Source organism: Mycena indigotica (genome assembly GCF_014461135.1).
Source record: "Mycena indigotica strain 171206Taipei chromosome Unknown Mind.scaff0017, whole genome shotgun sequence".
Taxonomy (NCBI): domain Eukaryota; kingdom Fungi; phylum Basidiomycota; class Agaricomycetes; order Agaricales; family Mycenaceae; genus Mycena; species Mycena indigotica.
Window position 1 is genome coordinate 512,923 of NW_023503016.1, and position 11,534 is coordinate 524,456.

General features: G+C 50.7%; 4 protein-coding genes across 4 annotated transcripts; 1 reads left to right on the plus strand and 3 right to left on the minus strand.

The window, feature by feature from the left end:
* Positions 1–36: 36 nt before the first annotated feature.
* Positions 37–2,004, minus strand: MIND_01384800 (Cysteine desulfurase; the record flags this gene model as incomplete). Its single annotated transcript, XM_037370264.1, has 6 exons — positions 37–384; positions 437–688; positions 739–1,119; positions 1,169–1,451; positions 1,500–1,674; positions 1,722–2,004. 6 exons carry the CDS (start codon positions 2,002–2,004, stop codon positions 37–39), a joined length of 1,722 nt encoding a protein of 573 aa, XP_037213265.1.
* Positions 2,005–2,889: 885 nt separating this feature from the next.
* MIND_01384900 (Cysteine desulfurase) lies at positions 2,890–4,813 on the minus strand (the record flags this gene model as incomplete). The annotated part of the gene is made up of 6 exons (XM_037370265.1): positions 2,890–3,246; positions 3,295–3,546; positions 3,596–3,967; positions 4,014–4,296; positions 4,347–4,521; positions 4,570–4,813. 6 exons carry the CDS (start codon positions 4,811–4,813, stop codon positions 2,890–2,892), a joined length of 1,683 nt encoding a protein of 560 aa, XP_037213266.1.
* A 2,098-nt stretch (positions 4,814–6,911) lies between these two features.
* MIND_01385000 (TYR-PHOSPHATASE-2 domain-containing protein) lies at positions 6,912–7,931 on the plus strand (the record flags this gene model as incomplete). The annotated part of the gene is made up of 6 exons (XM_037370266.1): positions 6,912–7,219; positions 7,272–7,302; positions 7,351–7,462; positions 7,511–7,554; positions 7,600–7,757; positions 7,805–7,931. 6 exons carry the CDS (start codon positions 6,912–6,914, stop codon positions 7,929–7,931), a joined length of 780 nt encoding a protein of 259 aa, XP_037213267.1.
* A 65-nt stretch (positions 7,932–7,996) lies between these two features.
* Positions 7,997–10,303, minus strand: MIND_01385100 (uncharacterized protein; the record flags this gene model as incomplete). Its single annotated transcript, XM_037370267.1, has 10 exons — positions 7,997–8,292; positions 8,348–8,454; positions 8,506–8,580; positions 8,624–8,663; positions 8,715–8,927; positions 8,978–9,534; positions 9,590–9,602; positions 9,650–9,746; positions 9,795–9,824; positions 9,875–10,303. The coding sequence occupies 10 exons, from the start codon at positions 10,301–10,303 to the stop codon at positions 7,997–7,999; spliced, it is 1,857 nt and encodes a 618-aa protein (XP_037213268.1).
* Between the last annotated feature and the right edge of the window lie 1,231 nt (positions 10,304–11,534).

Here is an 11,534-nt window from a genome sequence, read left to right on the forward strand (position 1 = left end):
GTTTCCGTCCGTCGTCATTTTTTGTTGTCATAATGCCTAGATCGCCAGCCCAACCTGGTCCCCCTCTTTCTGGAGTTCGTATTCCTGCCAAAGACTAGAGCGTGTACTATCGTGAGCCAAAAGTCTGACAAACTGGGTCACATTCCAGACGTCTTGGAAGTTGCTCGCAAGCCCCAGACTGATGCGTACGACACCCAGTTCGTGTCCGATAGTGCGAGTGAATTCTGCAAGGCTTACGCCATCAGAGAGCCGATTCATCTCTTCCTGGTAGCCCAGAAGTGCTGCCGCGCCACCAGGATTGCACATGCACCCCGTGCGTAAAGAAATGTTCACACTGGTTGCAGCATGCTCGATGAAGGAAAGCGGCAACATCTTGCCAGAGGGCTGTTGCGGCAAAGTTAGCTTCAAATTGTTGTCGCAAATCGAGATGACCCACGGAAAGAAACACGAGGGAAATGAGCGATCCCGTATCGGCCTGTTCTCCCACAAATCCAAGTCTCCGGCTCGGCGTTGCGGACAGGATTCTCACAACCGGGGTGTTGGTAAATTCGTGGTGGAGTTGTGACAGTGTCGAAAGGAGATAGTGCATCAAGCACGAAAGGCGGAGTGGAAGAAATGGCAGGTATGCAGATAGAAAACGCAGTCCGTTAGTCACGGATGGCAGGAGAAGATAGTTGATCGTGCCGTCCTAAGTAGGAATAAGTAAAACAACTGAATCGAATCAAGCCTGAACTCTACCTCAAACTGTTCGTGGAGCACCGTAGAGCGCGTCCTAACCGAGCCAGGGACCTGGACGATGTCGACCGTCCCCCCAGCGAACCAAGGCCGTTCCAGCTTTGCCAAGAACGACTTCTTGATGACTAGAGCGCCAATACCCGTTGGGTAGCCAAACATCTTGTAGAATGAAATTGCCATAGCATCAATAGAGGAGCCCGTCAAGCATATCGAAGAGCTCGCGGCAAGTGCTGCCGCATCGAGAAGAGTGTAGTAGCCTAACGATTTGGCGTATTCGAGTACCGACAGTGGTGCTTTCGTGTTGGTGATGTTGGATTGTCCGGTCAGCGCGAACAGCGATGGCACAGTATTCTTCGCTCGTGGTCTATTTCGCAGTAAGATGTTCTGAGAACGCGTCAAACACGAGAAAAACGCGTCATTGAAAGCACTGTACCTTTGCTGTGGGTGGGTCAAAGCCACCAGTAGATGTCGCGGGAATGTAGGAAACCCGTGCTCCTCGAGAGGCGGCGAATTCTCGGATTCCGTGGACGCTATTGTGGGAGTCGCACGCGAGGACGTAGGAGCCCCCACCAGAAAATGGAAATGCTTCGCCAACAAGCTTCAAAGCCCCGGTTGCGTTCGATGTGAAGATGACGGCATAATCCTCCGAGGACGCGTGAAAGAAGGAGAGGACAGCCGAGCGCGCTTCATCGGCACACTTTAAAGATAACTTTGAACTACATCGAACCCATTAGCATTTTTGTCAATCAGACTCGCGACCTAACCTGTTGCTGACCGAATGGGTGTTGCCTAGCACGGTCTGACTAAGAAATTCGGTGTGGGCGTAGAGCAGGCTGTCTGGATGTAGCGCGCCCCCCATATAATCGACGTATGTTTCGCCTTTTAGTCGCCGGTAATCATTTCGACGAAGAGTGTCAAGAATCCAAGTTAAGCGATATTCTGAGCTGGGGTGAGTATTGGTCCATGGATAAAGCATTTCGACGCACCAGGGAATACGGCGAGAAAGTGCTTGTAGTCGGCAAGAGCGTCAGTTGGAATACTATCATGGCCCGGAGCGTAGGTCGGAAGCGGGAGCCATTTCGGAGATGGCGGTGGCGAGTCATGATTGTCGGCCTTCTCCCGCTCCTGGCTTTTGTAGCGTGCCTTTGAATTGAATATGCTGCTCGAGTCGTCATCAGACGCGACTGTATCGAGAGCAACCTTGGCTGTTGATGTGCAAGGGATAGGTATGCGAAAGGATTTCCGGTGGGAGGAGGGAGCATGACCCATGGCGAGGCAGCGGTGTTACGGCGAGGTGGGGGCCTTATAAGCCCTCACACGAAAGTACATCGACTCGATATTGATGGTTCTCGTCAGACCTTGAGTTGATCTCTAACGCGCTGAAATAAATAATTGGTAACGATGCGCGCCGAAAGCGCGTAAGAAATGGAGACAATTACTATTTTGGGAAGCGGTTTTTCCACGAAAACTCCGTGGTCATTTTTTGATCGGAATTGATCCCGCGGCTGAGCGTTATCGAGTGCACTGGAAAACAGCTGGATCTGGTGCTAGCATATCAGAATGCGGCGGATGCGCCTATTCATGAAACGCGCTCGGGTTTGTGGCAAGTCTCTGAATGTGGAGCTGTCTTTTCCAGTGCTGTGGACCCGCCGGCGGTTTATAATTTTAACGCAGCATAAGCCACTCTCCTGCTGCATATCCAAGACTCCTTGGAGCCAAATTGAATGCACCGCGGTAAAGATGCCTGCTCAAGAATACTTGGTGTGACTCGGATTGTGATGCGAGGCCGATTTATGCCGCTAAGTGGGTCGCAGAGATATGACTTGATTTAGCAGTCCTGGGGACCTGGACAAGTAGAATTCCGGTAAACAGTAACCGGTAAAGCCACCGATATGAAAACGAAGCAAACGCCGCTCATGGGGCGGTGATATACTTCCAGGTTTGGTTGTTTGGGACGGGCCTCGGTCGGAATACTCAGTCTCTGACAGATTGTTGTCGTTCAAGCTGTACTAGTAGGTAAATATGACCTGAGAGAGTGGGGCGAGCCCAGTCACAAGTTTAAGATGATTTTGATATATTCAAAGGATTCCTAGTACTTTTACTTTTTCTGTCAAATGAGTGGATAACATTAGCAATAAGGATAAAAAATGAGGTCTAGATCATCAACTCAGAGTCCTTTTCTTCTTGCGTCGCATGCCAGCTCTTGTACGCGTCCAAGAGCTTCGTGTATCTCTCTTCACTGGCGAGAAGCTTGGCAAATTGGATCACGTTCCAGATGTCTTGGAAGTTGCTCGCAAGGCCGAGGCTAATGCGGACGACGCCCAGCTCGTGTCCGATGGTACAGGTCAAGTCCGCGAGGGTGGCTCCGGGAGAGAGTTTTTGCATTGCGACCTCGTACCCCAGCAGAGCTGCCGCCCCGCCCGGATTGCACATGCAGCCAGTGCGAAGAGAAATGTTGACGCTAGTTGCCGCATGCTCGATGAAAGAAAGCGGCTCCATTTTGCCGGTGGGCTGCGCGGGCGATTAGTCACTGTTTAAAGCGCTGGGTTAAGTACTGACGGAGAGAAACACGAGAGAGATCAGCGCGCCCGTCTCGGCTTGTTCGCCCACTGAGCTAAGCTTCCGACTCGGAGTTGCGGACAGGATTTGCGCAACTGGAGCATCGACCGACTCGTGGCGAAGTCTTGTCAAGTGCCAGACGAGATAATGTACCAAGCACGACAGGCGCAGAGGGAGAAATGGTAGATATGCAGACAGGAACCGCAGTCCGTTCGTTATGGCCGGGAGTTGCAAGTAATTAATGGTGCCATCCTATTGAACTGGGTAAGCGACAGCAAGTGGGGCGATGGAAGAGACCTACCTCAAACTGTTCGTGCAATACCGTAGAGCGCGTCATGACCGAGCCTGGGACCTGAACGATGTCGACAGTCCCACCAGCAAACCAAGGCCGCTTTAGCTCGGAGAGAAATGAGTTCTTGACAACCAGAGCACCGATACCCGTTGGGTAGCCGAACATCTTATAGAAGGAGACCGCCATTGCATCCACTGCCAAGTCCGTCAAAGATATTGAAGAGCTTGCGGCCAATGCTGCGGCATCAAGGAGGGTGTAGTAGCCCAGTGACTTCGCATATTCGAGTACCGACAGTGGTGTTTTGGCGTTGGTCACATTGGATTGTCCGGTCAGCGCGAACAACGACGGTTGATGCCTTGGCCTATTTTGTAGCAATATGTCCTGAACACATCAGCATAAACAACACGGCCGTAAAAACGCTACACACCTTGGCTATAGATAGCTCAAAACCACCTGTAGACGTGGCAGGGATATAAGAGACCGCTGATCCTCCTGATGCAGCAAATTCTCGGATTCCATGGACGCTATTGTGGGAGTCGGCCGCGAGAACGTAGGAGCCGCCGGCAGAAAAGGGAAACGATTCGCCGACAAGTTTCAAGGCCCCGGTAGCGTTCGGGGTAAATATGACAGAGTATTCGTCTGAAGAAGCGTGGAAGAAGGAGAGGACGGCCGCACGCGCTTCGTCGGCACATTTTAAAGAGAGTTTTGAGCTATATAGAACTTGAGAGCGTGTTTCTCTATCTGGTTCGCGGCAACCCACCTGTTACTGACGGAATGAGTGTTGCCTAGCACGCTCTGACTGAGGAAGTCGGTGTGAGCGTAGACGAGGCTGTCCGGATGAAGAGCGCCGCCCATATAGTCAACATAAGTTTCCTTTTTGAGTCGAGAATAATCGGTCCGACGGAGAGTGTCAACAATCCAGGTCAGGCGGTACTCTGTGATACATTCAATGCACGTTCTCAGCATCTGAACTTTCAGCACACCGGGGAATATAGCGAGGAAATGCTTGTACTCGGCAAGTGCATCACTTGACAGATCATCGTGGCCAGGAACATAGGCCCGACTTGTGGGGGCTTTCGGACGTGGCAGCGGTGGGGTGTAATCTGCCTTCTCGTCCCATTTTTCGTTTTCAATGATTAAGTCGTCGCCATCAGACGCGGCAACTGGGACTTGAACGAGGGATGTTTGAGTTGAAGTTTTGCGTTGAGAGGATAGTGCCGAGCCCATGACAAGTGAGGTGCGGCATTCTGGGAAAGGAGCGCCTTTATGAGGCTTAGACAAAAGTTACCGACTCTTGGAGTCACGGTTCTGGTTGAGCGGCCCAGGATCAGTGACCCGATGATGGATGCATCGATATTACTTGATCCGACTGGGGGACATGTGTTGTCGTGCGTTGTGCACGACCATGCTGATCCCCTGCCGACGCAGTATCGGATCTGTCGTCATTGACATGTGAACTTCCCACACGTTACTGCTTCTCTTCAAAAAAACTGAACCTAACTTGGTCATGAACAGCCGGTGCAACTCATAAGCGCTTGCGTCGACCTCGGGGCCAGTCTGCTCAATTCCCATCAAGAAACGTTTGAAGACCACAGCGGAAACTCGTGAGCCGCATGATACAGCCATCACAACGATCAGCCCATTCGGAATGTTTGTGCCCAAGCATGGAGAAAGCTTGGTGCAAGCACCCTGAACTATTCGCCGAAGGACAAAGCGTCGGTAGTGTCATGGTATAGATGGCCTACAATTCATCAATCGCGGATCAACAGATAGGCAGCAGCAACAGTAAGTCGCACGCCTGCAAACCGTTGCAAAATTTCCATGCAATCCACAATTCCACAAGGACATAAACACAGCCGGATGTGCAGTTTAGGTTCCGTGAGCGAAGATTTTCCAGGCCAAGAACCAGAGGTCGGAGACCGTATCGAGCGCAACGCACTCATCCCTGGATTCGTCAAACTTCACGGCATTCTGCTCGGGTTTGTGGAAAGTCTAAACCCTCCGATGACTTATCAGATGAACGACCACGTAGCGAAACTTGTCGGACAATCACTCACCGACCGGCAGTTTGACGAAATGATTCTACCGCACCGTCCGTAACCTCCTCCCGACGAGCCTTAGCGTTGTCATTCGAGATGTTCAGGTTGTCGACCTTCGGAGCTGTCAGCAAAGTAGTCGCACAAAGAAGCAACTTGAAATATGGCTCCCACAAGTTCCATGCCAACTTGAACATCTTCGAGAGAGGTATTCCCAATTGGCACATGGCATGTACTAGTAATTTGCCCGGCCAGTCCACCCTACAGAAACAGTCAGCGCACTATTCCCATATTCGTCACATATGGCTTTGTCTCACCAACCAGAGAAGCTTGATCATCGCCTGGGTCAATATCCAAGTCCAACAAACCGCTGTTACCGCTGTTACCACCAAAGCGCAAGTCGCCTGATTTCGAGATTGTGCCCCGAAAGATTCACCCGCAACTGTCACTGCTCAAGAGTAGGGTATGAAAACCATCAACTGGAACTATCAAGAGTACTTCCATAAACTCGATTTTCCTCTGCCTTATGACGCACTGTCGCGGGTAGCTTGCGGGCGGCGCCATTCTGTGCTACAAAGTATTCTCATGCCGATTCGCGAGTCATGATACTGCCAGTTGTCAAAAGCACGAACTTGAATGGACTCTGAGCTTACCTCGCCAGCGAAGGTTAACCAGCTCTTTGACAACTCGATGGCTCGCACAATTCGAAGTTACAGTTTGGCCTTGAAATTGTAATGGATTGCTCTGCTTTGTGTGTTGACTGTTAAACGTTAAACACACATGTTTTCTAGCTATCATTATCCCTGGGCCTCTTGCAGAAGAAGTTGAATCCTGGTCAATGCTGAGAGAAGGGAAGATGGATGTCGTGTTCTGCTTTTCAGGCACTTGTGCTTTCGAGCTGCTAGGTTTTCTTCCTGTTCAGCATGAAGGAATTGATACCTTGAGATGGCACAATCGTCGTAGAACTAAATAGATTCTGCAATGCCACATGAACCATAAATACCCAGGACGAGTCCAGCAACCTCAGCGCAGTTTGAAGAGGGATTGTTGTTTTACGCTAAAGGGTATTGTCAAAACCCTAGTTGATTTTCCGACGGAACCTAGCGAACTTTAGTTTGCGTCTGAACCGGAAGCAGGTGTGAAGGCGTTGTGTTGTGGTTTGGTTGTGGTGGTCAAAAACAACGGAGTCACAGTGACCGTGACTCCGAAAACGAACTTGGTCAGCCAATTGGGTTTTCCCCCATTAATATTGTGGGTTGTCTGCAACCACGTCCAGTTACCAGGGACCGATGGCCGCCAACCCTCTTCCACCTCCGTTCATCACCATTGAAGGCATCATTAACGCTCGTTCTGTCGGAGGCTACAGTGACCCACCCACGAAACCGAATCTCCTCTACCGTTGTGCAGACCCGTCCCGCATCACCCCGACAGGCAAGATCCAGCTTCAAGCGCTTGGAATAAGTGACGTGTTCGACTTTCGCGCGGACGATGAAATCGCAAGCTACAACACGCCTGCACCCGACGTGGCTGGGATTACCTTTCACCGAGTGCCAGTCTCGGAGAAAAGGGCGTTTGACCCAATAAGTTTGGCTGCGCGGTGAGTTGTCCTATCAGTTGTTTTGTAGGACTCCTCATTCTCATCGCACAAGGATGGAGGAATTTGCCAACGATGAGCGAGGGGTGCGCCAATTATCAAAAATGAAGGCTATCGATTGAACCCATCTATAGACCTTCGTGAGACTGAACAACGAAATTTTGGAAAGCGCAGGTCCTGCTTTTCAAACGGTGCTTCGCCATATGCTTGATAACCCAGACAAACCTTGCATGGTCCATTGCACCAGTGAGAATGCTATCCGGTCGTGCTAGATCATGCTCAAAGTCCATCTAGTCGGGAAGGATAGGACTGGGATATTCACCGCTTTGCTTCTTATGGTGAGCTTTTTCCCTCTTACTTCCAAATGTTGACGAAAAGGCAAGTTGCTCGGCGTTCCAGACAAAGACATTGCGGCAGAATATGGACTCACAAGCGCTGCTCTCGAGCCTTATGCGCCGCTACTCATAGAACGGTTCAAACAACGTGTCGGGAACGTCGAACATGATAACTGGGAAGGGCTTTCGCAGATGATCAGTTCCAAGTGGGTTTTCTGTTGCTCCACCCTCAGAAAAAAACTTATACCCCCAGACCTGAAAACATGGAAGCCATCTTGCAAATGGTCCGCGAGAAATATGGCGGCGCAGAGGGATGGGTCACAACACACACTAGTCTTACGTCCAGCGATGTTGAACTGCTACGTCAAAACTCTCGATGAAACCACACGCATTCAGGCCATAACTTTTTGTGACAAGTACTTATTAGTTGTCAATTTGTTTGTGATCAAACCTCTACTTCCTTCATGCGCACCCAAACCCCGCCTCGTATATATGCCGTCAAGTGGCTCTTGACAAAAAGCCGCTCCTTACGCTTCCATCCCAATAGGTCCTGTTCCGGGTCTTTCCATTCGTTTGGTGGATGGCTTTCGGGTGGCTGTGCATCCATGTCCAGCGAAACGTCAGAGAAATTTTGCAGTAGGCGGACGAGGAACACGGAAGTCTCGTGGTAGGCGAATTGTTGGCCCAGACAGATGCGCGGGCCGGCGCTGAAAGGTAGGAAGATGAAGGGGTTGGGGATCACTGATGAAGGGTTTATTGAATCAGAATAGGCTGATAACAAGTGCGTTGAACTCACGGTATTTGTGCAAACGTTCGTCGATAAAGCGCTCGGGGTCCCATTCGAGTACGTCTGGCCCCCATAAATCCGGTCTACGATGCATAGCGATGGTTGCATAGGGAACTCTAGAAAGCAATTGAGCCCTTGGGCTACAAAAATGTGAGTTAAGAGCTTACTTGGTGTTGGCGGGAATATAGAATGGCTTTGCCCCAGGTTTGAGTGGTGGAAGGATTACGGGTTCAGATGTGCATCTACAGGGAATCAGAGAGTGCCAGCAATATCTTTGCGGCTTACCGCATGTTCAGCGGAACGGGTGGATGGAGTCGGAGTGTTTCTGAAAAGTCCATAATGATGTTGGGTGGGATTTGGAGCCGAAATAACACACCATTCAACACTGCACGCAAATACTTCATCTCGCGGATATCATCGGGTGTCGGCGCTCGAGTTGGACCGACAGTCTCCATTATTTCGGCGCGCAACTTGGCCAAAACATGGGGATGGTCGGTGAGCATGTAGATGACGAAAGTGAGCAAACTAGACGTTGTGTCGCGTCCTGCGAGGCCAATATTGAGGATTTCGTCGCGGAGAATGGTTTGATCTGTGGTCATTCAGTTATGCTGAGCATGAAGAAGAAGGGTAACAACAAACCTTGGGTGTAGTGGGACAAATGCTCAACCAGAGTTTCGCCCTCTTGAACCTCACGGTCGTCCTTGATACTCTCAGCAGACAGCTTCTCTACACCGGCTTGCTTCCCATTAGCAATCGCGGCTTGCAAAATTGGATCCAAGAAACGTCGAATAACGCCCATCTCCTTCGTGACTTTGTTGCTCCAGAACTCCATCAACGGCCACGCAGGGCCTATTGGTCCTCTTCGTATCGTCGACTCCTGTGCACGAGTTATGGCACCAGCAAACTCCAATGCAGCTTCGTGGTCTTTGTCTAGAACTGTGGTCGATCCAATAGGTGATATGGCGGTATGTGGATACGGCAGGCCAGCTTCAAGAGTGCGCGGGTCGTAGCCGAAAAGGAACTCGCCAGATGCGTCCATTGCGAAACGCGTTATGACATCCTGAAAGTCGACCGCGAACCCGTCACGAAGTCGCTGTTTGATTTTGTCAATGGCGATGAGCGAGTAGCGATCGAAGAGCGCAAAGTCGCTGACGCGGTCGCGCTTGAAGAAGGGGCGTGTCATTCCACGGTGGAATCTGACAAAATTGGATAAGTTGGTGTGTTTTTTTGCTGGAATTTACGACAACATACTTCCATAAGTCGCCTAAAACAAATGAGAATGGTGAACCCAATATGACATAGCACACGCACCATCCGCCAGAAAGACACCCGTGCCCAAGAGGTCGCTGAACATGTCGCGAGAGTCTGCCCCCTTCTCAAAACTGGAAAATTGGGTTGCGAGTATTGCCTAACACGTCACAGTCAGAGCTGTACTGGAACGTAGTTGTGTTCTGACTTTGATATATTCTGGCTCTGCAGTTATCATCTATTTTCCGCATTAGCATTGAGGATTGACAAGGAAGAATTGCCACGCACTCGATTCTCAAACAAAATGCGTAGGTTTATTATTGGTTCCCCAAGCTGTTGACTGAGAACAGAGAAACCTTCCCCAGGGTACATTTTCTCCGCATTGACGACTGCATCGCGAAGGACGTCGACACCGCCAATTGCGCTGGGTTTGGTCCGCGGCAAAACAGCCCCGTTGGCGCGCGCATCGCGTCTGTCACGGAGAATCGCCCGCCAAATTCGGAAAGTGACCGTGAGTGGGATGCTGGCCAGCAGAATGAGGCTTTGCTGCCATGCAGGGAGGTTTGGTGGAAGAATGTCAATGTCAAAATACCGCTGCCCGAAAATGCGCGTGACAATTACCGCCAAAGGAGGTAGAACGACAGCGGGAAGGCCTCGTGCGATGAGGAGCGGCCCTGGCGGAAGCGGGGCCATGATTTGCGTCCCTGGAATAGCCATTTTTATGCAGCGTGGATTTGGTCAACTGGATTCGTAGCTTCCCGGATACCCGGACAATAACTGAACACTCAATTGAGTTGGCTTAGATTGCACGGCTCTGGTGGATGTGCCGAGCGACTTCATCATCCGCGGCAGGGTATTCGGGACTATTCGGAAACCAGTTCGACAAGTTTCGTGAAGAAAAGAAGGGTCACACGTTGTCGTGACGTCGCAACGCCGCATTGACCCGTTCACGCAGGTTCACGCAGGTTCACGCTTTCCAATTCACGTTTTCGTTTTTTGTCCTTGAGGCGCGAGTCCCCAGCCCCAGGTCGTTGTCCAGCCCACAAGAGTCCCCCACCATATATCCCACTCATCCGACACACAGTACTAGTATGTTTCTCATTGAAGTTCAAGTTCTCCGAGTCTTGTAGTCTCGCTCGCAATCCCTTCTTCTGACCCGTGAAGATAGTCATTCACGAGAAACCTTCCGCAATAGCCACCTCAAACACGAACATGTACTCGAGATCCACCCGCGTCATTCAAACAGAGATATCGATCCACCGATTATTCTCACCGCCCCCCCCATATTTGCGTCACTCTCTGCAGCCCCTGGTAGAAATGAGGGGTTTGCGAAGGTCCTGGCGAAGTATCTGGATGGAGCCAGGGTCGGGGAGGCTGGGGAGCTGATCAGAAAACTTGAAGAGGTCGAAGAAGGGAGATCAAGGTGGGGATTCAGTGCTGCTCTTGCTTTGTTTTTGACTCGGACTTGCTTGCTTCATGCTTTTATCGATTTAGTGGAAGTTGGCGCCCGGCAATCACAAGCAAGCCTTTCTTCTTTGAACTTTCAGCCCCCGGCTTCAATTAGAGCAGCGACAACCACGGTTGCAATTTCACTTGTGAAAAATACTCAAGGACAAAGGCCTTTCAGATACGATGACATGATAAAACTGCCAACAACGTAGTGATTGAACGCTCACCTTCTTTAGATTTTCCCTTGCTCGCTTTAACAAACGACGCAGTGAGTACATACTTATGTTCGACGAGCCTGGCGCACTCAGTTGAATCTTCTAGTTCTATCCCCTTTCATCTTACGCGAACCATGCCTGCCACTGCCAGCTCGTCGAGGAAGCCGGGCTGTATGTCACTCTTTTATACTGCCAGGCTACTCCGCTCATCCACCCCATTGCTAGGCCAGTCTATTATTAGTATATTCCATAGCAAAAGCTTCCAGAGGAGATCCTCCATCACC